Below are 26,479 nucleotides of genomic sequence, written 5' to 3'. Positions count from 1 at the left end.
ACCTGCATCTGTTTTAAAAAAGAACTATAGGCCCTGTATCTAAAATACATTTTTAAGCTCTTTGTTAATAGAATTGATCAATGGTTTTCAAAATTAAAATAATCGGTCTATGTTCTAATTGCGACTGGATCCTAATTGGTTGTTTTTAATAGTGTATCAATACTGTACACTTTAGAATTAATACAACCATCAGTTATTCCCCCTCTAATGATATGCTGAACGAACACGCCCCGTCAGCTATTTTTAAATTGTATAGGCACGCCTTCCTCCGTTTACCGGATGTCGAATAGTCTCAACCTAAATCCTATGGAGAAAGCAAAGATGTTCCAAGTTAAGCGGTGTAAGATATTTTTTCACCTCGATTGATTTTACTTCATTTTTCATATCTAGTCCGAGATAAAGTGTTACCAGTAAAATTTTATTTTCACACACATTGATATTTACGATGCACCGCCTTTAATTGGATTTTTTGCGAAATTTTGATTACCTTTTTGAATAGTTGAAATTCTTCAGATGCTTTCGGCAAAATAACAAAAAAAGCCGGTAAATGATGAAAGTTTTGTTGAAACTTTATCTTCGTTGTGTGCGTTTCATTGATCTGCCTTTGCTTTTATTGAACTTTGTTGTCAAACTTTAAGTATTTTTGATGATTTTTGTTTGACAGTTGACATGTTGTTTGATCTTATCAGTTTATTACTGTTATGGGTGGTCATGCGATCTAGTGGTTACACACTTGACTGTCAAACCTGATATCCGGGATTCAGATTACGGTTCAGGTTCCGTTAATTTCAGAGAAGATTTTGAGAGTCTTGTTCCCAACTAAAATGTCAGGGGAAAGAGCACTTTGCATGTATAGGTGCAAAGATTAAGCGATCAATTTCTTACACCGTGTCACTTTTTATAAAGCATTTTAATTATAGGATTCTCCCCCTTAAAGAAATGTTATAGTTTCCAGCAAACACATAATGATCATGCTGCAAATAACAGCTAGGTGAGCATGCCGTGAACATTATAGCTACACTGATCACAGGATGTTTATTTAGTGTCCACTTTGATTTGTTATGAACTGAGCTATGTACTTTCTTAGAACAAGCTGCTGCAGTCATCCTGCAAATAAGTTAAGCCCTGCAAACACCCTACAAACTGGTGGACATGCCATAAACAGGCTCGGCAAGTGATTCTGCCTTTATGACCAGTGCATACCAAGATCAGCCTGCATGTCCGTTACTCAGTTAGTAAATTTTCAGTGAACACCTCTTTGAATAATAAGTGGTACTACCCAAATTGAATGATGGATTAGTCCATTTTAGAAATTTAGCAGGGTAAAGGTTAAGGTCTAATTTGATTTTGAGACAGGTCTCCAAACCCACTTTTCTTTCCAAGTCTGACCTATATGCTGACTTTCTCTACATACAGTTACTCTAATTTTGTCAGCTTTTTATCAGTTATTGAGGAAACCATATTTGTGGTATCATTCATGCTTACCTTGTTTTGCAAGTAAAGATGGTGCAGGAGTCGAGTGTTGGGCTTCTGAGTCTGACCTGGAGGGCATAGGCTCAAATTTTGGCATTTGCTGAAGTTGATTGTGGTTTCTGAAGCCTATTATTGGATGAAGAAAGAGGTCCACAAAGCAGTCACCATGATCTTAGTTAACCTAAAGCTTGAGAACTGTGTAAAATGAAAACTTTAAATAAAAAGATTGATGTATTTTATCAAACTTTTTTTCAGGGATGCATGAACTTTTCTCCCAAGTTTTGACACGTAAAGATCTGTCAAAAGCTGGAGAATTGTTTTCCCTCGAAGATAATGACATAAAGAATGACTTGACAGCTGTTTTAGAAAGCATTTGTGAGATTGCTAAGAGTCCGGAGTATGCTTCCAGCGACAATAATCAGAGTGTGGTTGAAATCTGCATTACTCGTGTGACCTCAGCTATAAGGTATAACAGCTAAAAAAGATGTAATGAAATACTGGTTGGTTATAAGTTATTCTTTCAGTGCAGATAGGAGGCCCCTAGATGAGATGCAAAACATATTTGAAGCAAACTGCTGCATTAATTGAATAATAAATATTAATTTTGATGTGAAGTCATGGAAATTGAACTTATTTTGTAATACTTTACATTGTTGTCATATAACATCTTGATGATTATAATTATAGACTTTGCTATATAATTCAAAATAATTGAACCTACATTCTGGACCAATTGCAAGAGTTTTCAAGAGATTACATGTAGTTGTTGTTATCAAGTTTAAACTGCCATGCATTGTTATTCAGAGAAACCACAGTAAAGATGACTTTAACATATTTTAATTGTCATGCAAAATTGTTTTTTTCAGAGAAACACACAGTATTGAGGAGAATGTTGTTGGGCTGGTTAAACTACTGGAAGTATGTAACACACACAACTTGAAGCAATCAGTCAAAGATACAGACCCACCACATGTTAAAATAGCATCGGATATTATGAGCTGCCTGTTCATGGTAAAAATAATTGTCTCTGTATCAGATTTATCTTGAAACAATGTCAGCATGAAACAACATCTTGGAATCACATGATAAACCTTCACGAAATATGCCATTTCCTAATTAGGGTTGCCAACTTGCCACCAATAAGGACATAAATATACAAAATTTTAAAGCTGGGAGTTTTATCAGTATATTGTGGTGCATTAGCTAAATACTGTATTTCTTTTTTCAGCATGCCAATTAAAAAAATGCTGCCTTGAAAAATTTGTCTAGAAAGATGAATCAGTTATTAAGGACATGTTAGCACAGTATGACATTTAATGTGTATATTTATATCAATCAAGCACAGTAATAAAATTCTAGGAAATGAGTCTAAAAAAATAGGTTCACATTTTGACAGATGTGAAGCACCATGAGTATTGATAAAAGCGGGCAAGTTTTTAACTTTAAAATACAACAAGTGTATTATTTTTTCTTACTGTTTGATCCTTTCTGAATGTTGAATAAAACTTAAATCACTAATAAAAAGTCCCATTTAATGTATGTACTAATAATACATAGAATTCTGTTAAATACAAAAAAAAGAAAATTATTTGTACATAATTGAAACTGATCTCAAAGTATCACAGTATGTATGGTGATACAGCCTTTAGTATTGCAGAATGTTGGGATGTGTTTTTCATTAGTGATACATAGCTGTATAATTATTCATGTCCAAATAGGATTTTCATTGACCAAAAGTCTTTACTTTTTCAGCCTTCTCCTCCTGACTAGTCCATCCATTTACTGATTCACTTCAGTGAAGTACAGTTTAAGCATGCTATTCTGTCTTTTTTATAATATTTTATGCAAGGCACTCTTCCGTGTTTTCAGCACTATGGCAAAGAGAAGGTGATGACACTAGCTATACCGGTTGCTGTGAAATTTCTGACCTGTGACCATAAAGAGTTGAGCCATAATGTTGCCAGTTATCTTTCTTTGGCAGCCATTGACAATGCAGATATGTTGGCAAAGTACATGGACCTTATTGTTTCAAGTATTTTGAAAGGTAAGTTGGTTTGTGAAATGTTGAGCCAGACCTTAGAGTGGTTGGTCGTCTGATTTATTAAGGTTTAGAGTTCAGATGCGCAGGAATTATACTGGGTGTTTGCCCAGTCGTTGAATATTCAAGCATCTCAATGATGAACTTTTGTAAATTAGTTGATAAACCATAAGAAGGCCTTGATTGTTTTCATTCTGACATGTTCATTGAAATAGTTTGTTAAAAATTATGCTTGGCTTCATTTATCCAAGTAGAAAAAAAACCTGGATGTCATGAGGCAATTTGACATCATAATTGATGTGATATTGCTCTCTTACCAGTCTGTGTGGGAACTATTGTTTATCGCAGAATATACAGAGCTTGACCTTCTTTGTTTAACTTTTAATCAAATCGAGCAATGTAAGAATTATGTATTTTACTAGTTTGTGTCCACTTGTTTACATCTTCACTGTAGTTCCCATGATTAACCTGTAAATATTTATAGTATTTATGATAAATGTTATTGATCTCAGATGTTGTGCACAGCATTTTCACCAACCTTGCAGTCAGGGAAATTTAAATTCAAATAGATATCATGTGAAATATAATGCTCAAGTTGACAGTACACAGTGATGCTGTCACACTTAACCAAATGAAAATAAGACATGAAAGTCATTCCTTATCAGGCATCATTTATAAACTTAAGAAGAACGATCCATATATTGCACAGCAGCCAGTCACTATAAACTTTGCCAGAAATCTTCCATGTTTTTATTGCATAAAGTGAAGATATGGTATCAGAATTGCTTTTACATATTTCCTTATGGTCATACCAAGACCAGTCTAAAAGACCAATGTGAGGTTTTTACTGTTTAATGAAATAGGGGCAGCATTTAAAGAAATATAGTCAAACTGAGAACCATGTCATGCAAATTTAATCTGAAAGCATAGCAAACACCTAGGTATCCACAGTATGCATTGTTGTTCTTCTGACTGACCACTGAAAAGTGGCAGGATTGAGTTGATCGCGTTTATTGTTTTCCAGCTTTGAGCTAGAGGAGAATAATAATCGAGGCAACATTGTTATTTGGGGTATTGCACTAGTTACAGTCAAATCTTTACATAATGTCAGAAGTTTTCAGAGTATATTTTGTATAACCAGAAATAAATGTCTGTAAAATATTGCTTAAATATGACATATTTAATATAATTTTTATACACCCTTCAAGTAGAGATTGTTATTTGATCACCTGCAATTGACAGGCACCATCCACTGAGTAAAGTTGTCTACTCACTGACTTTAGCAGTTGTTATCCTGATTTTACCAAACTTGGTAAAATCAGCCATATTGTCTCAGAGGCTCTAGAGTTATGGCCCTTAAATTACTAAAAATTGTGAGTGTCTGCTGTCTTAAGCAGTTCCTTTACACTGTTCACTAAACTGGGTCAAGTTTATTGGCATAATGTCTGGGCTAAGTTCGATAACCAGCTTGATTAGCCCAGAGGCTTTGGAATTATGTCCCTTGAATTACTTAAGCTTGGTTGAGAACAGGGGCAAGGTGATGATCCTGAAAATAAGCAGAGGATGGGTTGGGGTTCAGATTATGTCCCTTAACTTTGGAAAATCGACAGTATCTGCTCTTGAATTTGAGCAGTGCTTATCCAGTGTTCATAGTGGTCACAGTATGTATGAGCATTATATCTCTGCAAAGTTTGATAACCAGCCAGATTTTTCTAGAGACTATAGTTATGGCCCTTGAAGTACTAACTAGATGTGTGTCCATAGGACATTGGTTTCCCCCTTCCTGTCACTGTACACGGTTCTACGACACTAGATTAAACACACTTTTATGCACTTAATGCATATTTTGGCCAAGTCAACGGCCATAACTCTGGTGTTGCAGAGCGAAATCAGTAACAAACTAAGATGCTCATATTCATGTGCTGATTAATATTCCTACATGAATTCATGACTTAACTTTTGTAATAATTACTTGTGTATTTTTCACTTTCAAGGACTATAACTTTGGTCTGGCTTAGTGAAATTTCAAACAAAGCCACAGGTGCTGCAACAGCTTCACATCCTGAATGATATTCCAATAATATTCACAACTTAACGTGTTATATAACAATTTCGTAATGTTTTATTACTCCAAGTCAGACGCTTTTTAGCTGGACTATTCAAAGAATAGGCAGAGCTACTGGACTCACTCATGCGTTGGCGTACCGAAAACAAGCTGTCGGAGGACAGCAACGCTCGACTATTCAACAGCCTTGTCAGTTGAATGGATATAACTCGGAAAAGGGGCATAATTTTGTAAAAATGCAAAGTAGAGTCATGGAACCTGTGCAATGCATGTCAGATCATCACAGTGAACAAGTGTGTGAAGTTTTATCCATTCCCAGTAGTGGTTACCGAGATACCAGCTTACATACAAAAACTTAACCAAATTGGGACACCGACGGCGATGCATGGTTAAGTCCAATAGCTGTACCTATTCTATTCTTTGAATAGTTCAGCTAAAGACTATCAAAGGGCCACAACTGTGGTAAAAATAGTTGTACAAAAACTTCCTTCCTTTATGGTCATCTGCACATCAAGCTTGTTCATCTATGAAAGTTTGAAGCAAATCTGGCTAGTTGGACATACCAAATTTTGGGACAGACCGACAGACAAACAACAGCAACGTTATATGCCCCCCACATAATTGTGTTGGGGCATAGAAAGGGTTTTAAACCCAGCAAGGGGCTAGTGATTAGAAGTCTGTAACCTCGTAGCTGAAAGTAATTCATTTGAAATCAGTGGTGGACTAAGTAATCTCACAGCTTATTATTACACTCAGTAACTGCTTCCTGGACATGTGACCAGTCCTTGCACTTTTTTAACCATTACCCTGCTAAATATCTTAAAGAACTTGTCCATCTTTCAATTTGGTACCATTAACTGTTAAATGGGGTGCTTACCAAAAAGATACTGACTGAATGGCGAACAGTGCAGATCTTGATCAGACTGCATGAATATGCAGGCTGATCATGATCTACACTGGTTACAAAGGCAGAATCACTCGTGCCCAACATGATAATGGTTCAGGGATTCTAACAGGCATCTAGCACTCTGCCAGAGTATTACTGCTCCAGTAGCAGTAAGGTATGTCAGGTTAAATGCAGACAAGAAATAAGGTAGAGGCAACAGTGTTTATTTAATAAAATCATTGCATACAGAGAACTTACAAAATGTAACACGTTCAAATAGATAAAATCATGAAAGATCCTATCTTAAAAGCATGTTTTAAAAATGGCAAATATGAATGTACCATGAAAAGATCTTTAATGAAACTTGTAATATGTTCAACATTTTTACAATTTTATTTACATGACTGTTTTTCAGTTGAAGCTTTAAAAAACTCTGTTTGTTTAAAACTTAAATACATACTGTTCAATCTTATCATATAACGATGTAGTTTGAACGTTTCCATGTGCACCAAACAAAATAAAACATTCAAAATGTAACGTTTACGCAAATCAAAAGAACTTTTAACATGTGAAGCTTTTGAAGCAGTTATTGTTTTATTATACTGGAGAATGTTATAGCTAACAGGGTTAGAATTTAACTTTGAGCTCACAAATATACACTTGTACTAGAATGTTCAACTTACAAAACATCATCGTTTCTCACAATTTTGATCAACTATTTTTTTTTGAAGAAATTTTTATATATTATATGAATACCTGGTTATTTTCTTCTTCAATATTTAGAGCAGTTTATTATTATATTGTGTATAACAAATGCAGATAAACTATTGTCACATGATTTAAATCTGCAAACCAGTCTTTAGAATGTTAAAATGCTGTCAGTCTACATTTGTATGTGTGTTGTGTAAAAAATTATCAATATGATCAATGCATATATATTAACTTCTTAAGTATTTTTCATTTTCTACTGGAATTTTGCTAGAACCCAGTGTTACTTTGAGCACTGTATTTAATGTTATGTAATGAATATATAAAAGAATTTAGTATTTAAGTATGGGACTGTTAAATTCGAGCTCTGCATTTCATATAATGTACTAAATAAAAGAATGAAGAATTTTTTTTATGCAAACATTAGGTTTAATATATGGAAAAATATAGATACATGCAAATTAAAAACATAAAGATGAAATTTGCTAAGTAATAATGAACACATAAAAATAAAAACATACAAAACAGATTTTAGCAGAATACCTCTGGTCAAGTTTTAAACAAAAATGTTTTGGAAAATATACCACCATCACAGAAAAACTTCTTTAAAAGAGACACTAGACTTTGGCCTATTTTCAGATCACAACTTCAATTTTAGTCACCTTAAAAATACTTCACACTTTTTAACTAGGTATTTTACTGGGTATACTATCTGGTCAACATTAAGTTTTTTTGTTTTTATATTGGAGAGAAAAGTATCCTGCTAAAATGGTGGTAAATATTCATCCTATTACTTTTCTTCAAACTCTACATGTCTAAGACAGAACAATATGAGCCGTGCCATGAGAAAACCAACATAGTGGCTTTGCGACCAGCATGGATCCAGACCAGCCTGCACAGTCTGGTCAGGATCCATGCTGTTCGCTAACAGTTTCTCTAATTGCAATAGGCTTTGAAAGCGAACAGTATGGATCCTGACCAGACTCCGCGGATGTGCAGGCTGGTCTGGATCCATGCTGGTCGCATACCCACTATGTTGGTTTTCTCATGGTGCGGCTCAATTATGTCTGTGGAACTTGATGGATACTGAATACATACCACTGCCGTAATATTATTTACAAAATAACAGTGACAAACTAGACTGCAACAAATTGTTTTTAAAACAGAAAATCTGATAATAACTACATGTTTATAGAAAGTAAATACAAAACTGAACCCTACAAGTAAAATAGTTCCAATTTAAAGCAGGGTTTACAGTTTCTAAACATAACTGAACAGAAATGCTTGAAATCATTCAAATATAAACAAAAATGTACACATTATTGTCATGCCCTTGGAATGACTTAATCATAAGAGACATTTTCCAGATTGAAAAAAAAAAAAAAAATATAGCCATTGTTTTTATTCAGATTATAATCAGAATCCTAATGGCTTAGGTATTCCACCATGCAACTAAACAACTACACTGGCTATAAAAGTACAATTTCAATTTAGAGTTATTTAAATTAAAAATAACAAGAATACTGGTATTTTCATAGCAAGCACTTTTGAAGGAGTACAGTGCAGTGGCTATACTTCTCTTGTTTGATAACTAAAAACCATAGCTAAAAAACATGAACTTTTACAATTAATTATGTTACCGAGTGTTCATAAGGATATATCCATTTACAAAAAAACAAGTCCCCCATGTTACTGTTGTACCATTCCTGTTAAGTCACTTAAAACATGATTTTTTAAAACAAGTCTAAAAGATATACAAAAATTTATGTGATTCCTGTATGAATTCATGAGACACACAAATATATTAGATGGACATCAATTTATACAAAAGCTTACAATTATTGTACTACTAATATTTAAAGTATTTATAGCTATAAAGAAATCGCCATATCGCTAGCTTTTTGCAAATTTATAGAAAAATATTTTCTTACATGGAATGCTATATGATCAGAAATTTGGAGGAAATTTCATTTATTATCATATCACATGAGAAACAAACTTGACAATGCTGAACGGAAACCTAATTCATTTACAGTTCACTTGCTTACTTCATACATAATAAACATCATCTTGCTTAATAAATGTAGCACCCTAGGTTCACCTTATTTATCTTATCCATGTAGCTTAAATTAATCTTGAATTTCAGTTTCAAAATGTCTTTTCATACAGTTTCAGTAACCATGGTAACGATTTCTTCCGGCATCTCCGTAGTAACGATTTCGCTTTGAGCAATATTTGTAGCATAACTTTCTGGCATGTCAACATCTGTTACGTACTGCACAGTTTCAGTTTGTATCAAATTGCTGGCATCGTTATTGTTCATTGTCACAGTTTCAATTTTCTCATAATGATGAGGGTTCATTTGATTAACATCTTGTTGAATAATAATTGTCTCATGGGCAACCGACTCCATAGGCACAGACTGGATTTCAGTATCAACAGATTGTGTTGTAATAATTTCTTCTTCCGGAATAAGAACCTGTTCATATTGAGAATTCATCAGTTCAACTTGTTGTACATCCATTTCTACAGGCACTTGTACTTCTTCCTGGACATTCATATTTTCTGCAATTTCTTGCTGTGTGTCTAAAGTTTCAACATTAGGTACACCAACTTGTTCATATATTTCAACCTGAACTTGGTTGGAAACAGCCTCACTTCCAACATTAGCATCTACCTCACTTTCATGATTTATACCAGCCCCACTTTCAAGGTTAACATCACTTTCAACTGCATCTGTTTCATGTATAATTTGATCTTCTTTAGAGTCATTCAATGAATTAATTGCATCTTGAACTGAAGAAATTTCTTCAGTTTCATTTTCAACTGTTCCAAAGTCATCACCAAATTCAGGATTTAATACTGGAGGACTTTCTTCTTTCTCTTCTTCAGCTGCATCAGGAACTTCTTTGGGCACTGCTGTCTCAACATGTTTTTCTTCCACTGTCTCAGCTGTTGTATTTTCAATGACATCATTGCTTGGCACTTCAACTTTATCAACCTTTTCAGACAACTCTTGCTCAGGAACTTTCTCTGCTACTGCTTCTTCTGGTTCAGCAATTTGTTCTACTTTTTCTGTAACTGGTTCTCCAGTTGTTGTTTTCTTTACTTCGGTAGCTGCAATTGTGGTAAAAGTTTTAGTCTGACTGCCATTTTTTTTTGGAGTAGCAGGTTTTCGTTTAGCAGGACTGGCCTCACCATTTGGCATGTCCTTTTTTTCTGTAACAGCTTTTGCTGCAGCTTGTTTAGACTCCTCAGTCTCAGGACCTTTTTTAAACATCTGGAAAATCTTTACTGTATTGCATCCTTCCTGGCTGACTATCAACTTCTTAACATCACCCTCTTTGTAGAAACACAGCTGGTATGGCTTATTTAGTCCATCTAGACCCTCCTCTAAAAGTTCTTGATGGGTGAATAGAACTTGCAGACGTTTTCCAGCTGGAGACAAGACATAAACGTTGTGACGTTCCCATTCTGTAACATAAATGTTATCTTCGTCATCGATTGTCAGACCACGTGGAGTTACCAAGTTCCCACTCATACCTTCGTATTTGAACTTTATTTTACCAGTCATGTCGACACTAACAACATAAGAGAAGTGTTTGATGCAGTCAGCAACAATCATCTGTTTCCCAGTGTTGTTCACGGTAAAATATAATGGTAGTTTAAACAGACGAGAACCATTAGAGTCAGTGGAAACTGACTGCAATACTTTACCCTCGTAGTCTAGAAGGTCAATCTTGAAGTGGTTTATATCCAGATCGTGGTAGCGGCCATCTTGGACAGATGTCAGGATACCATTCTTTGTGCAGGTTATACCACGATTAGTTCCGTTTGTCCAGAATGACTCTTTGAGTGTGAGCTTACCATCTGACATAGTGACTTTCTGAATACCTTCTTTCGAGAATGGTTTTGTAAAGTATGCATCACTAACATTTACTGGACTTACTGAAATGTCCTGTGGAATTGTATCAAGTTTCACTTGACTCAGAAAATCAAAGTCCTTGCTAAACAGTTTAATCTTTCTATTGGTCATGTCAACCATAATTATTTCACCACTGGGAAAAACACCTATTCCAGTTATCCAGCAATTTAACTGGTCATTATCGTCCTTGGATTTGACATTTTTCTGACTAGTAAATTTTGCTTGAATTGGTCTTTCTGCTCTTGGTAACTCTTTAATCTTTTTTGGTTTAGGAGGTTGCTTCTCAGGTGCCTTAGATTTAGGAGTAGCTTTCGGAGTGGCTTTAGCTGCCTTAGTAACATTGGGCTTGGCTGAAGTTTGTTTTGGAGTTTTTGCATTATCACCGGGTGTAACAGTTTTCACAGCTGAAACAGTTTTTGTTTTTGGTGTTGCTTTCAATGCTCTCATTTCCTTTTCATCAGATGACAAAGGCTTGTTGTATGTGACTACTTTTGTGATTTTAATCTTTGCCTTTTCCCTGCTCTCCACAGGTTTTGGTGTTGATGCAGATTTTGCTTCCTTTTCTAGTTTCTTCTGTAGCTTTTTCATTAACTTCTCAGCTGGTTTCATATCACTGGGTTTAAAAACTTTTATCTCCCTTGCAGGTGTTTCTTTAGTAGCTTTCTCGGGTTTCTTCGTGGATACAGAGGGCGTTGCAGTTTTTTTCTTGGTAGTTTTCTCTGAAGTACTTGGAGTTTCTGCTGTAGGTGACTTCTTCTTGTCTTGGATGAAAGCTCTTAATTCTGATACCCTTTTTGATGATGCGTCTGTTTCATAATCTGCATATTTCTTGTTTGGTGTGATGGTGCGTTTGGACGGTACATCCAGTTCAAAGTCTGCAAACTTTTTATTTGGTGTAATCATTCTTCTCTTCCTTGGAGCATCTGCACTTTCATCTTCATCTACAGTTTTCCTCTTTGTGACAGATTCAGTAGCCTTTTGTTTCTTGTCAGCTACTTTAGCTTTTGGAGTTTCCTTCTTTTCCTCCGTTTTCTTGGGAGCATCTTTCTTCTTCTCCTCTGGCTTCTTTGCTTCCTTTGTCTTAGCTGGTGTTTTTTCTGGCACTTTAGCTGGAGTTTTACCTTTTTTCTCAGGTGCTGCTTTAACTGCAACCTTTGGCTTCGGTTTCACAGGAGCTTTTAATACTGCCTTTGGTTTTGCTGCACTTTTTGTAGTCTTTAGTTTAGCTTTTGATGCTGCTGCCTTAGCTTTCAGAGCTTTTGCTTTATCGAGTTTTGCCTTAATACCTGTAACTTTCGCCTTTTCAAGTTTTGTTCTTGTGACTGTCTTATCTGCTAATTTGGTCTTTTTGTCATTTTTCTTTGGTGCTGGCTTAGGTGTTGCTTTCTTAACTGGTGTTTTTGCAGATTTATTTCCCTTTACTGGAGTCTTTGCTGACTTTGTTGGAGTTTTAGAAGTTTTGGGTGTTTTCTTTTCTTTTGATTTAGGTTCTGGTTTCTTGACCTTTGTTGATGTGACCTTCTTCGGTGTTGGAGTTTTAGCTTTCTTGGCAGAACTTGGTGTCTTCTTTGTTGCCTCAACTTTCCTTTTCTTCGCTGGAGTCTTACTGCTCTCGGTTGTCTTCCTTTTCTTATCTGCCATTGTTGTCAGAGTTGACCTGAAAATAGAGTGAATCCTTGTTAATTTCAATACATAAAGTGCAGGGATTTTTTTTCCAGATTTATATTCCAAATCTTGTTTTAACGAGAGCTGTCCATAAGACAGCCAATGCTCGACTATTTGAACTGTTGTCCCAGTGTTTCAATCCAGTATCTACATTAGTTTTGGATATAGTAACCTGCACGCAAAACTTTAACCAAGATTTTCTAAGTCCTAAAGGGGGCATAATTTGGCCAAAATGCATACATGTTAAGAGCTGTTGGACTTGATGCTATTTGTTTTCAGGGTGTTTTTTTCGGCTGTTTTTATAGCCGTTATTCGGCTATATTCCCAATGCCAAAAAGTATGTATTTTTCCCAAAATTAATGCAAAAATTCCCAATTTACATTCTGAAAAAAATTTCATCAAAATAGAACAAAAATTGACCAAGTTATGGATAATTTAGTAACAGAAGTATGCTAAAGATGTTCTACAATGTAAAGCAAGTGTATGAGAAAGTGCTTACACACATCCTTGTTATATCCTATGGGAAAAAATATTTCTCAATTTGGAACATTTACGCGTCAAAATTCCCAATTCTGGGGGTATAGGCTATGTTCCCAAATTAATAGCTAGAAAAAACCCTGGTTTATAATCCCGAAGACATATGTGAAGTTCCAGTTCAATATCTGCATTAGTTTTGGAGATAGTAAATTGCATACACAACTTTAACCAGGAATTTTTAAGTCCGAAAGGCGGCATAATTTGGCCAAAATACCATGGGGTTGGTAATTGACCTAGAAAAAAAAGCTATATATGCCTTTCACTGATAGCTGTAGATAGTACGTACTTGCATACATCACCTGACCTCAGTTTGACCTTGACCTCATTTTGGACTTGGGTTGCTTTATATGGGCCATCTCTTGGTTAACCAAATGGAACCGTTTCGTCTAGCATCAGTACCCCTTACAAGAATGAATTGATACTAATACAGATGTAAACTGTGACCATTCCTCATCTTAAAACATTACCTGACCTCAGTCTGACCTTGACCTCGTTTTGGACTTAGGTGCAAAATCTATCGACAAGGATGCCACTGGGGGCATCAAGCGTTTATTGAACGCAGCTCCTTGTTTCCAGATATTTTACCCAGGATTATTTTTTTCAGCTCAAGTAACTCTTTTTCAGAAAATGATATCTAAAATATTTTTTCAGACTGTGTACTTTGATGCAGATAGCTACACATATATCTAAAATAGATAGTGCCTACTTGAAGTTTGTATTTTTAGTTACAATGCCTATTTTATGCATGGCAAAGTTACAGCCCGGACAAGCTCTAAAATGACCTCTGACCACCAAGTGTGACCTTGACCTTTGAGATAGAGACCCCAGGATTGCACAAGACATTCAGTCTCATAAAGGTGAACATTTAACTTTTAAGCCAAATAAAAAGATTGCTCCATACTTATCAAAGTTATGGCCTCGACAAGCTCTAAAATGACCTTTGACCTCCTAACTGTGACCTTGACCTTTGAGATAGGAACCTGGGGTTTGCACATGACTCTCCATCTCATTGAGGTTAACATTCATGCCAAATATAAACAAGATTGTATATGTCAAAGTTATGGTCCGGACAAACAAATCCAAACGGACACACGGATGGATGGACTGGCATACACCGAACAGCCATTTGGATGACTTTGTCTTCGCTTCTGCAAGCGGGCTCGACAAAAAACGACATTAAGGTATAATAATTAAGTACTTAAGGTATACAAGTTTTCTTTGAATTCTTTTGATTTATTTGTTCTGCAGTTTATTTAGTTAATAAATTAATTAATTTAAGTGATAAAAAATGGTAAATAAGTAATGTCATTTGTTGCAATGTAGTTTTAATATGTTATTAATGTATATTATCTTAAACAATGAACATGATGCTAAGCTAGTATTAAGAATACGATATACATCACAACAACAGGGGCTGCACCAAAAACAAAAATGCTGCCAAAACACCCCTTTTGCGGATAAGGTGGTGCAAATAAGAAAAATAACCAGCATGATGGTAGACACTTCCAAATTGTTTAACACCATTTTGTCCATGAATTTATGCCCTAAGATAATGCTGGGGAAAGAAAATGTAACGTCTAGTGAACGCTCGTATATGATAATCAGTTAACATTCAAGATTTTGGTGATTAATTAAATCTAACTAATCTAGTATTTTCATTTGCAATGAAATTAAAGTTAAATTTATCTGCAATATCTGGTAAAAGGTTATTATTCCATGAAAAACCCTTACAGGCTAAACTAGAGGTATAGATCTAAATATTTAGCTCAGTCTGCTTTGAATATGTGAGGTCCAGCTTCGATCCCTGGCTGCATCAAACCAAAGACGTCAAAAATTGTGCTGTTGGGGCCCTACCTTGGCACTCTGTAATTAAAGGGTTTTACCCACTTGAGGTAAAATAAGCCCAAGTAGTTATGTTACTAGATATCTTGTAGCTCATTTTGTCTGTTTGTTATATGCAATGTTTAATACAAAATACATTAACCTGAACCTCTTCAGTCAAAATTCTAAAACATACAGATCCGTACACCTAAATGCTTCCAATGTTTTAAAGTTGATATTATCAGGGCTCTCGTTTGCTTTTTGGGACTGGGGCCAAGGTTCATGCATGGGGGGAATTTCACATGATTTTTAAAAAAAAAATTCCTTTGGAAGGGGAATTTCAATAAAACCAAACACTAGAAGAAATGCAAACAAATTCAAACATGCTTTCCAACTTTACTGACCCAAATCTGAATTCTGTAACTTAATTATAAACCCTGCCAATTATAAACAACATTATTTTTATGGAACTGGAAACAGAAACTACGCCTGCGCTAAAATCTGTCCGGATCGGACCGCGATAAGTATAAAGTGCCATTTACAGTACATGGTGCATACTGGTTGATGTCATCCCTTTTTTTTGAGTGGGGATTTTTTTAATAGGTGAAAAAACAAATTTTGCCAAATGAGAGCCCTGATTAATCTAATAATTCAATGTGCGATGCTATTATATTTGTTATAACCTTGTTAAGCAACACTTATGTTTACTATTCTGTACATTTAACAGTTTTAGATAAAACTAGATGTGTGTCCATAGGACACAGGTGCCCCCCACTCCTGCCACTGTAACATGGTTTAATGACTCAGGTTAAACAATTTTTAAGATACAACATTCCTATAAAGTTTTTTGACTACGTCAAATACTTTTGGAGCTACGCGCGACACAACATTAAAATGACTAATTTTTAACTAAGTCAGGGGCCATAACTTCTACATGACTGAATGAATCTGGACGCGAAACCCCAGGTGCACAACTGCACATGCTGACCAACATTCCTGTAAACTTTGGTGACTCTAGGTCAAATATTTTTGGAGCTACACACAACACAACATTAAAATGACCAATTTTTAACTAAGTCAGGGGCCATAACTCCTACAAGACTGAATCAATCCGGACGCGAATCCCCAGGTGCACAACTACACATGCTGACCAACATTCCTGTAAAGTTTTGTGACTCTAGGTCAAATACTTTTGGAGCTAGGCACGACACAACACTAAAATGACCAATTTTTAGTCAGGGGCCATAACTCCTACATGACTGAATGAATCTGGACGTGAAACCCCAGGTGCACAACTACACATGCTGACCAACATTCCTGTAAAGTTTTGTGACTCTATGTCAAATACTTCTGGAGCTAGGTGCGATGCAACATTCTCGGAAGGACGGACGGACAAGAGCAAATCTATATGCCCCCCACCACTCATGGGTGGAGGGGGGGGGGGTGATAATAAAAATCTGTATGACATTAGACACATGAATCAAAACTAACACTAGTAAACCATTCTATCTGCTCAGACTTTAGATAGTGTCAACCCAAGCTGATCCTGTAGGATGCTCTTAAATAGCAATCCTCAAGTTGTAAGCAGCATGAACCTTTCCAGTCATGCTATAGCTTAAAAGAGCAGATATTTCAACAGGGCAGTTACTACCCTAGGTACATACACTGGGTATATCAAGTTTACTCTAAAGTTAGATCAAGTAAAGACCAAGCGGAGTAACGGTTTTCAATTTTATTTACAAAAGCTGAAAGCCCTTATTAACAACAGTGAACAGCCAAGTTATAATACAAGAATATCATCATAAAATAAAATGTGACAACAAGCAAAACTATGAATACTATAGTCTGTAAATGGGGATCCGCTAAGGAACCTGTGGGTTGTGACAGAAGAAGCCGCCCGTAACCGATTATGACAGAATATGGCTGTCTGCACCATTTGGATATGTAAAAACGTATATAATAACAGGGATCTACTTGGAAACCTCCCTCGGGTTTAAGACAAAAAATGGCTGTCGGGAACCCAATTTGTGACTAACAATTGTACTAGACGTAGGGTCAGAATTTGCTGACCCAGATATAATAATTTCCTAACAGTAACAATTAAACTGGTATAAAATTAGCATACATAAAAGATATATTAACATACTTATAAACAGACTGGATTTAAGGCTATCACTCTTCTATAAGATTCATCATGATCTGGTTGCTATCCCAATCGTAGATTACCTGACCCCAATGACCCGATGTGTCCGCTATGGCCATTCCCTAAGTTATAGGTTAATTACTGCAACCATTGACTATTACAAGTTTTCTTATTTTCTGAGAACAGTGTACCATTGGAACCAACTTCCCCCCAGTGTGGCCCACCTCCCTACCCTAGAGCAGTTCAGTGCTGCAGTTTGCAGCCTTGAACATGCCTCGCCCTAGTTATCCTGCAAACTCAAGTTTTAACCTTTTTATATCACCGAAGTTATTTTTAGTTTCTTCCACTCTAAATTTTTATCACTACATTCTTTCTCTTTTTGATTTTGATGCGCAAAACATCTACGTTCTAGCAAGGGGTTTGACGTCAACGGAAGAAAGATAGATACTAAGATAGAACAGTAACCATTTTGCTCGTATCATAAATACAACTCTCATCTTTTAGAAAGAATCAAAGATAGATCTACATTAAATTGCTCTAAGTATTAATGTGTAATTTTAACAAACTTTAAATTTGCTGTAAAACAAATGTAATTTAAATGTTCAGAATAAAAGGGTATTAATTCATACTATTACAGAATAAAGTTAGTTACTAAATAAAGTTAGTTACTAAACTTCTAATTAGTAAATTAGAACAAGAGCACCGCCTTGCGGGTGCTGACGCTCATCTGATTTTTTTTGTGTAATAGAAATATTGTCCTACCCATGATTTTCTAAGTCTAAAAAGGGCCATCATTCTTGCAAAAAGCAGGATAGAGTTATGTTTCTTGATGTACAGTGTCCACTTATGATGGTGAAAAACTGTTGCAAGTTTTAAAGCAATAGCTTTGATAGTTTATGAGAAAAGTTGACTTAAACATAATACTCAACCAAGAAAATGATTTTCTAAGTCCAAAAGGGGCAATAATTATTGCAAAAATCAGGATGGAGTTACGCTGCTTGCTGTACAGGGTCAGCTTATGATGGTGTACAAGTGTTGCAAGTTTCAAAGCAATAGCTTTGATAGTTTAAGAGAAAAAGTTGACCTAAACATAAAACTTAACCAAGAAATCTGATATTTTCTAAGTCCAAAAGGGGCCATAAATCTTGCAAAAAGCAGGATGGAGTTATGTTTCTTGCTGTACAGGGTCAACTTATGATGGTGAACAAGTGTTGCAAGTTTTAAAGCAATAGCTTTGATAGTTTAGGATAAAAGCTGACCTAAACATAAAACTTAACCAAGAAAACTGATTTTCTAAGTCCAAAAGGGGCAATAAATCTTGCAAAAAGCAAGATGGAGTTATGTTTCTTGCTGTACAGGGTCAGCTTATGATGGTGAACAAGTATTCCAAGTTTCAAAGCAATAGCTTTGACAGTTTGGGAGAAAAGTTGACCTAAACATAAAACTTAACCAAGAAATCTGATATTTTCTAAGTACAAAAGGGGCCATAAATCTTGCAAAAAGCAAGATGGAGTTATGTTTCTTGCTATACAGGGTCAGCTTATGATGGTGAACAAGTATTCCAAGTTTCAAAGCAATAGCTTTGATAGTTTAGGAGAAAAGCTGACCTAAACATAAAACTTAACCAGGCAACGCCGACGCAGACGCCGACGCCGACGCCGACAACCGCTCAAGTGATGACAATAACTCATCATTTTTTTTCAAAAAATCAGATGAGCTAAAAATCAAAAGCGTTCCAACTGAATTAGTCGAACTAATCCGACGTATACAGTTTGTTTTATATTGTGACGGTCAAACTGTAACGTCGGACCAAAATATGCCAAAAACCGAGTGGAAATTGAGTTTTATGAAGTTTGCATTTAACACCAAATTTTCACATTTTTCTGCACTCTACTTGTTATACATAATAAATACAGACGAATACCTGATAATCTTGCTTGTTTCTATAAGTAAATCGGTAAAAAATATGTTAGTTTCAAAACGAAACACGTTAGCTGAAATCCTATGTAAACAACCGCCCAACTGTGGTGAAGTATGTACCGCGTCAAATCGCCCTACCGGTGAACCGGTCAATTTCGTCTCCCGTTTTTTTTTCGTAATGCACCTCTTACATGTTTTGAATTTGTTGAACGTTAGTGAGTATTGTAAAATCATTTTTTCTCCATGTTTTTTTTTTTGTCTGTTACAATGAAATTAATAGAAATCTTCTAAATTCACAAATGTATTATCGTTCCAAACAACAAAATGTAAAAAAAAAGTCAAAGGATCCATGCATTAAATTTGACATTATGTTTTGCTTTGTTTTGTTTTTCTTTAATAAATGTTTTATTTGCAGGGTTTATGACTGAATTTAACCACATACAAACGTATAATAAAATAATTGATTTTTGAAACGAAAATAAAGTACGTTCGCGCAAAATGATCTTATGCGAGATTGAAATTCGGTGAGCGCCAGGACATTTCCATAACAGTAATGCACCCGTTTTTTTTAAGTAAGTGGTATTTTTGTTGGCTTTATGACAAAATTCATTCGTATATAACATGAATAATTGAAATACAAAAGAAAAATGAAATATATGCACACAAAAGATTTTTATAACACATTGAAAATCGGCGAGCCTAAGGGAAATATGAACTCAAATTACCTAAACTTCTCTTATATAAACAACTGTTATTTTTGGAAGATCTATAACCCTGTTCAATCAGAAAAAAATAACTGAGAGAAGTTTATTAAAAGTTATTTCTGTATACGAGATTTACGGAAATAGTGTTCGCGACATAAGAGTAGATATCTCCCAAGAAATTTCTGATCATCATCTTGACTACTCGGGTTTACTTTGAAAGATTTTTTAATACCCGTCACATGCTTTTTTAGTTAACTAATGTATTGATACCGGTTACAAGACCGATTCCAAATCGGCAAATTCTTTGGAAAGTTCGAAGCATAGATTTTTTTATTTATTCTAAATAATTTTTATTACGTTCTGAATATTAGATAATTGTAATTAATCGTCTGTCACAATCAAATAGATTACCAATAATTGCAACAGGGGTGCAAATTGATATAGTAAGTCTTTTTAAGCTGAATTTGTTTGCAAATTAATTGACATCTCGTTTGCAATAAGTTTTACTTCAGTAAATGCCCTTAGATTCTTCGGACAACAAAATAATTATTTTTTTAATTAATAATGAAAAAACGACTTCTAACAACGCATTGTTGTCGAAATATTGAATGTCGCAAGTTTTCTTTAAATATAGTCACTATGCCGATTTACAAAAGATACGCGAAATATATAATTTGTAAGTCATTATATTTATAAGAAATATAACCACGCATAGTTATTTGATTTTGTTATCTGAAGAAAAAAACTAAAATATGCATAAGTATTACTGTGCCCATGTACAACAGAAAGGAGCTCGTTTGTTAAGGTCCGTTGTTAGTACATTAGTAACATGTGTCACCATCATACATTATACAGTCAACAATATAAAATCAAGTTGATTAGAGGCATTGATAACACTTTCAAGTTATCAAAGGAAATGCGGTAGATCTAATGAAATTTCCCGCGCGCTTGCCGAATTTCAATCTCGTATAAAATATTTTGCGCGAATGTTTTTTTTTTATATTCTTCTCGTAAGTAAATTATTCATGAAAGTATTTTATTGAATTCTCTCAAAAATTCAAAACTAACTTAGTTAAAAAATAAAGGTGTAGTACGGTGAAACGTGTGATCCCTTCTCAAGTCTGAAACCATGTTACTTCTTCCCAGGACGACACGGCTGTAAGCTCCTCCGGTTTTGAGCGTTTCAACAAATACGCACATGTCGTCCCTACTTAACTGGTCTTAATCATTGCCTACGCAAGAAGTTTAGTAAAATAATTTACTGACAGTGACATGAAAACAATCACGGGATCTGAAAACTGTTTGAGAGGGCGTTCTGGAATATGTACAGTAACTTTACACACCGTGAGGTTTGCACACGTAGACAAAGTGACTTTTTTATATTCTCTAGGCTGTTTTTATGTATGTATATATTTTTCTGTATGTTGTTCATACGCTTTAAATAATAAACAACACAGTATACATCATATTTCGTGTTCATTTCTTTTAAATTCATAATGACGTAAAAACGAGAATTCAGCGTACAGGTTTCCACAGATTCTCCAATACTTGAAATGTAAATGCTGTAAAGTGCGCGTTTTCTGATTGGTCGATAAGGATCAAAACAACGCGTCATAAAATATCATGGCTGAAAAACAAGGTCAATATTGCGGGATAGCTGTGGATTTATGGCCGGTATAAAGTAACGCTGTGTATTTCAAGAATATCATTGGTGCAGATCGCGAGAAAAAGGGTCTTTCTTCGCGGACATGGTATATATTTCATAGTGTTTAACAATTTCCATTCATGTATTTGAGATGCGAGCAAATATTGCTCGCAGCAGATCCCAGGTTTTTGACATACTTTGGCTTGTCGCGGTGGCTGCAAAAGTCAGAAATTAAAAAGCAGCCACTCAGCGACAGTAAGCTTGTCTACAACTGAATAAAATAAAAAAATGATCAAAATGTACTCTAGTACAAAAAAAGACTTGATCTGGGCTACATTATTTTTTAATAATCATTAAAATGGTACGGTAACTTATTTTTATTTTGAGACACTTTAAATATTGGATGCAAACTTGCCAACTTTTCCTTTAGTTTTACGTGATCTTCGAAGTTTTACAAAATTTATTAGACAGTAAGACTGTACTTTAAAGCACACAAGCATATTAGAGAACGTTAGTTTAAGATATATCAGAAATCATTTTAATTGGTATAGATTAAACTAACAAAGTCGCATAAAAACAAAGTTTGAATTTGCACAGTCTTACCCCACCCACTCATTTTCCCATACAACAGTGCGCCCAAGTTATCGTCCACAAATCGGGCAGACAATTAACGTTGGATTACACCTGTTTTTATGACTTTTCCATAATTTTTAACCATAACAATAGTAGAATTCGGTTTAAAGTCACATTCTCACCTGATTTAGAAATCAACCGGCGAATTTGATTGCATATATTTTGCAATTTTCGGCAAAAATTTCCACTTTTCCCGAAACGAAGCCTTGCTAACTATTAATAAACAAGTCACGTGGTAGTATATGCTGTAGTGACGCTAAATAGTGACGCGTTGTAAACATCACCACATTGGTAAACTGACTGAGATCACTGTGTGTATTTTTCCGATAATACAGCGCGATATCTGCACTGTGTTGCAGGTACAAGCTAGTTGGCGAACATTGATTTTATTACTAATTAATTTCTGACAAATTAATGTTAAAAAGAAACCAATGAATGTTTGCATATTATTTTATTAATTTTTATATATCTACATTTTATTCAGTTAGAATTTTTAATTTAACACCTTAGTTAGAGAAATTGTACAAACATGTAATTAAGACAAAAAAGAAGAAAAACTTAAAAAGAGATGTAGATGCTGAAAAAAAAACTACAAATGTCAGTAAAACAATCATTTAGAGTTTTATCAGACTTGACCCTGACTGGGATCTGTTATTTACCTATAAAGCATCTTTGAATAGATTACTCTAATGCATTTTTCCATGCAGAAACAAGAAATGCTTGTTAAAGGTTTTGGAAAATTGCTATATTATATTTTGACAGCTCAGACAAAGAAAGCTCGGCACAGTTTACATCAGATTTAACATATTACCAAGACCAATCTTGAGTCAGGTATAATAATGGAAGGACTTTCTTAAATTTTTAAATAGTGACTATAGTAAGGCTTTATGTTGGAGCAACAACATAGTCTTCAAAATAGTTGTTGTAGGTGTATGTGCATTCCCTGGTGCTTGCATTTGTTTGTTCGTCCAGTTAATTGTAGGAGCATTGATTATGATTTGTTTATATCATTTTGGCATGACCCTGTTCATCTCCGTGAGGCTGGTTGTAGCACACAAACCCCAGGTTCTTATCTAAAGGGTCAAGGTTACACCTGTTGGGTCATTGGTCATCTTTGAGCTAGTTCAGGCTGTAACTTTGACATAAATGGAGCAAATTCTAACTTATTTGACAGATATAGTTACCTCAGTGAAACCGAATATTGCCACAGACACCAGACTCTATCTTAAAGGTCAAGGTCACACCAAAAATTGTTTAATAGTGCTGTAACTTCCACCTTTGGACTGCAAATGGGCATTGGTATAGGAGTGATCTCAAAGTTTGGGAAGCCATTAGGGGACCAACATTAACCTTTAACCTTTAATTGACTCTATAGACATCACATCAAATCCTTATCATTTACATAACTCTAGCTTTTATTTTGTCAAATTAATGCCCATATTTAACTTAGAATTTCAGGTTAAACTTTTGCATGTAAGCAGGTATCTCAGGAATTATTTGACCAAATATTTTCAGATTTTCTGTACACATCTTTGTCATCTGTAGATGACCCCACTGGCAAGTTTCATAACTATATGGCTTACATTTTAGCAGAATTATGCCCCTTTTTGCAACTTAGAAAATTTTGCTAAAGCTTGTGTATGTAAGCTTGTATTGTGTGGAGGGGCTTCAAATAAACGAGTGCATGGTGTCATTAAGCAGCTCTTGTTTGGTCAAATTATGCAACGCCTTCCCCTAAAAAAATAGTGCTTTATTTGTGCTCAGTCTCAAATTAGGACACTAAGCCAAGAGGAGTGAAAAAAGAACTTAAAAGCAACTGCATCATGATGGATATTGTAGTACTACTTTTATATTAACATAGGTCTAAAATTGTCTTTGAGTTAAAAACCAGTTAATTACAACAAAAACATTTTGAAGGTTACATGCAGTAACAGCTGGAAGACACTGGATAATGTTCATTTTTAAGCAATTTTGATCAAACACGATTGACATTTTAAAATTTCTAGGCACCAACATGTAGTTCAAAGTGAAGGAAAAGCTTATATGTTTATGTAGTAGTCTGATTTTTTGGTCAGATTTTTACAAAATTTGGTTGTAGGAATTATTTTGATGATATTCTAGTATTGATCTGGATTATTAAGGCCATGACAGCAAGTCGAGTTTTATGTTTTTCTATCAGTTTTACACTGGGAACCACCAGTATTATTTTCCAGTTGGCTGCAAAGAATGAAGTGTTTCCACTAGACAAGCTCTCTTAAAACTTTAAAATCTATATTTCCAGGAAAATGTGCCCTTGCCCGTGTACTACCCCAGATTTTCACACAGAACTGTGACCCGGTCCTGCAACATGTTGATGAGCTGGTTGGGATGCTAGAACAGTGCGGTGTGTCTGAAAGAGTCAGTCTGTTACAGGTTTTTGGCTTGATAGCGAAATCAAAACCTAAGGTTTGTATGAGTATGAAAAATAAGGTATTCCAAAAATACGAGGATGATCAATAGATACATGGAAAAGTGCTCTAAAGTCTGTATTAATTTTCTGGTCTTTTTTTGGAGGAATTTGCAAATGTGATAGATTAGAATATATTGAATATTAATTCTTCAGTTACAAATTTCAGAACATAACCAGTATTTTTTTGTTGTTTCTAAGGCAATGTCACTACCACAAAAGTACCCCAGTGTCATGATGTTGCCATCATATCAAACAAAATAAAGCATAACAATTCAATAATACTCACTGTTCAATATGTTTAGAACCATTTATAATATATGTTTTTTCTGTATATCTGTATTTTATATATATATTTTTTTTTCAGGTTCTAGAAAAGCACATATCACTATTTTGTAAATATGTCTCAGTTAGTACGCTTCTTCCATTAATACTGACCATGTTTGTTGACATGGCAACAGCTAATCCAGTTGTGTTTGTTGATCATGTGACGTCTTTGAAGGAAATCGCTGAACAACAGCCAGTTTATATACACCAGGTTGTGCAAATAATTGGTGCACTAGGTACTGTATCACAGGTGAGTGAAAGTTATGTGACTTAGTTCGAGTAGACAAAGTATGAAACTGAGAATAATTTGATTAAACGCCTATTTCTATACAATGACATGTTCAGTGGCGTTGTACATAATAATAACAGTAATAATAATGACAATAACAATAATAACAGTCATAACAGCCTGATTTAAACAAAAAGTCATGACCACACCTCTCCCCCTGAGGTTATTTTACCCCTGTTGCGAATACCAGTGCTTAAAGCCTTACATGGTATGGAGAGCTGTCCTACTGGACCCAGCATCGGTGTCCTCCCATGTCTGCACTTTGGTTAAAGTTTTGATGCACTTTCTCTCTATCTCTGTAATTACTGAATGGATTTGAGTCAAACTTAAATTATTGTTCCACATCATCACCTACATCATATGTCACAAGGTTCATAACTATGGTACCAATTTTTCATGAATTATGCCCCCTTTTTACTTAGAATTCTAGGTTAAATTTGGCGAATTTTCACTATAATAATATTATATTTGTTACAACAGAAAGAGTTTTATTCAAACATAAAATAGTTGTTCTACATCATAACACACATCATATTACACAAGGAACATTTACTTCATGAATTGTCCCCCTTTTTATTAAGAATTTTCAGGTTAAAGTTTTGGTACACTTTCACTCTGTCTCAGTTATTACAAAATAGATTTGATTGTACTTAAATAATTGTTCTACATCATCACCCACATCATTTGACTTAAAACTTTGGTACCAATATTTTATGAATTATGATCCGTTTTACCAAAGAATTCAGGTTGAAGTTTTGATGCACTTTCACTCTATCTCTATTATTACCCAAAGGATTTGATTCAAACTCAAAAATATTGGTTGTAGGAAAAAAGTGTTATGCATTAAGCATAATGAATTTAATTTTTTAACAAAATATATCTTGATAATCTTTAACATCTTTGAGTAATACAGGGCAAAGTTTACATTATGACATTATAAGGATACTGGTAGTTGGTATCCATGTTTCAGCTTATAATGTTCCAGTGATATAAATTAGTTTAGTTTAGTTTAGTTTAGTTCATTATTAAATTCTCAGTATGTACATAATATAAACATGAGATTCACATTCCAATAATAATGATAATAATAACACGTGATCAGTAGAGGACAACTCTTATTTAAAAAAAATGAAGGAATCGGCATTTAAGTTTCATCTTAGGAATTGTATTCATGTGTTACTTTTATTCAGAATCTATACAGTAGATCCCGAACTGGGATAAATGTGACAAAGACTCTTACAAAAGTGAACTTAG

At 34.8% G+C, this 26,479-nt stretch overlaps 2 protein-coding genes across 2 annotated transcripts; one reads left to right on the top strand and one right to left on the bottom strand.

Moving 5' to 3' along the window:
* Positions 1-279: 279 nt before the first annotated feature.
* Positions 280-26,213, top strand: LOC128549000 (ventricular zone-expressed PH domain-containing protein homolog 1-like). Its single transcript, XM_053524901.1, has 7 exons — positions 280-340; positions 1,729-1,939; positions 2,340-2,484; positions 3,343-3,517; positions 24,445-24,608; positions 24,977-25,186; positions 26,196-26,213. Exons 1-7 carry the CDS (start codon positions 280-282, stop codon positions 26,211-26,213), a joined length of 984 nt encoding a protein of 327 aa, XP_053380876.1.
* On the bottom strand, positions 8,579-22,396 carry LOC128552118 (uncharacterized). Its single transcript, XM_053533138.1, has 2 exons — positions 22,286-22,396; positions 8,579-12,752 (listed from the first exon to the last, which is right to left on the bottom strand). Exon 2 carries the CDS (start codon positions 12,734-12,736, stop codon positions 9,332-9,334), a length of 3,405 nt encoding a protein of 1,134 aa, XP_053389113.1. The 5' UTR covers positions 12,737-12,752; positions 22,286-22,396; the 3' UTR covers positions 8,579-9,331.
* Positions 26,214-26,479: the final 266 nt, after the last annotated feature.

This window comes from Mercenaria mercenaria, chromosome 2 (assembly GCF_021730395.1).
Source record: "Mercenaria mercenaria strain notata chromosome 2, MADL_Memer_1, whole genome shotgun sequence".
Taxonomy (NCBI): Eukaryota; Metazoa; Mollusca; class Bivalvia; order Venerida; family Veneridae; genus Mercenaria; species Mercenaria mercenaria.
The sequence above is the reverse complement of the archived record's forward strand: the minus strand, read 5'-3'. Positions and strand labels throughout refer to the sequence as shown.

Coding starts and splice junctions, on each gene's coding strand:
- LOC128549000 (XM_053524901.1), top strand. CDS start 280: ATGTCGAATAGTCTCAACCTAAATCCTATGGAGAAAGCAAAGATGTTC. Junction 2,485..3,342: donor TTATGAGCTGCCTGTTCATG/GTAAAAATAATT, acceptor CCGTGTTTTCAG/CACTATGGCAAAGAGAAGGT. Junction 24,609..24,976: donor TAGCGAAATCAAAACCTAAG/GTTTGTATGAGT, acceptor TTTTTTTTTCAG/GTTCTAGAAAAGCACATATC.
- LOC128552118 (XM_053533138.1), bottom strand. CDS start 12,736: ATGGCAGATAAGAAAAGGAAGACAACCGAGAGCAGTAAGACTCCAGCG.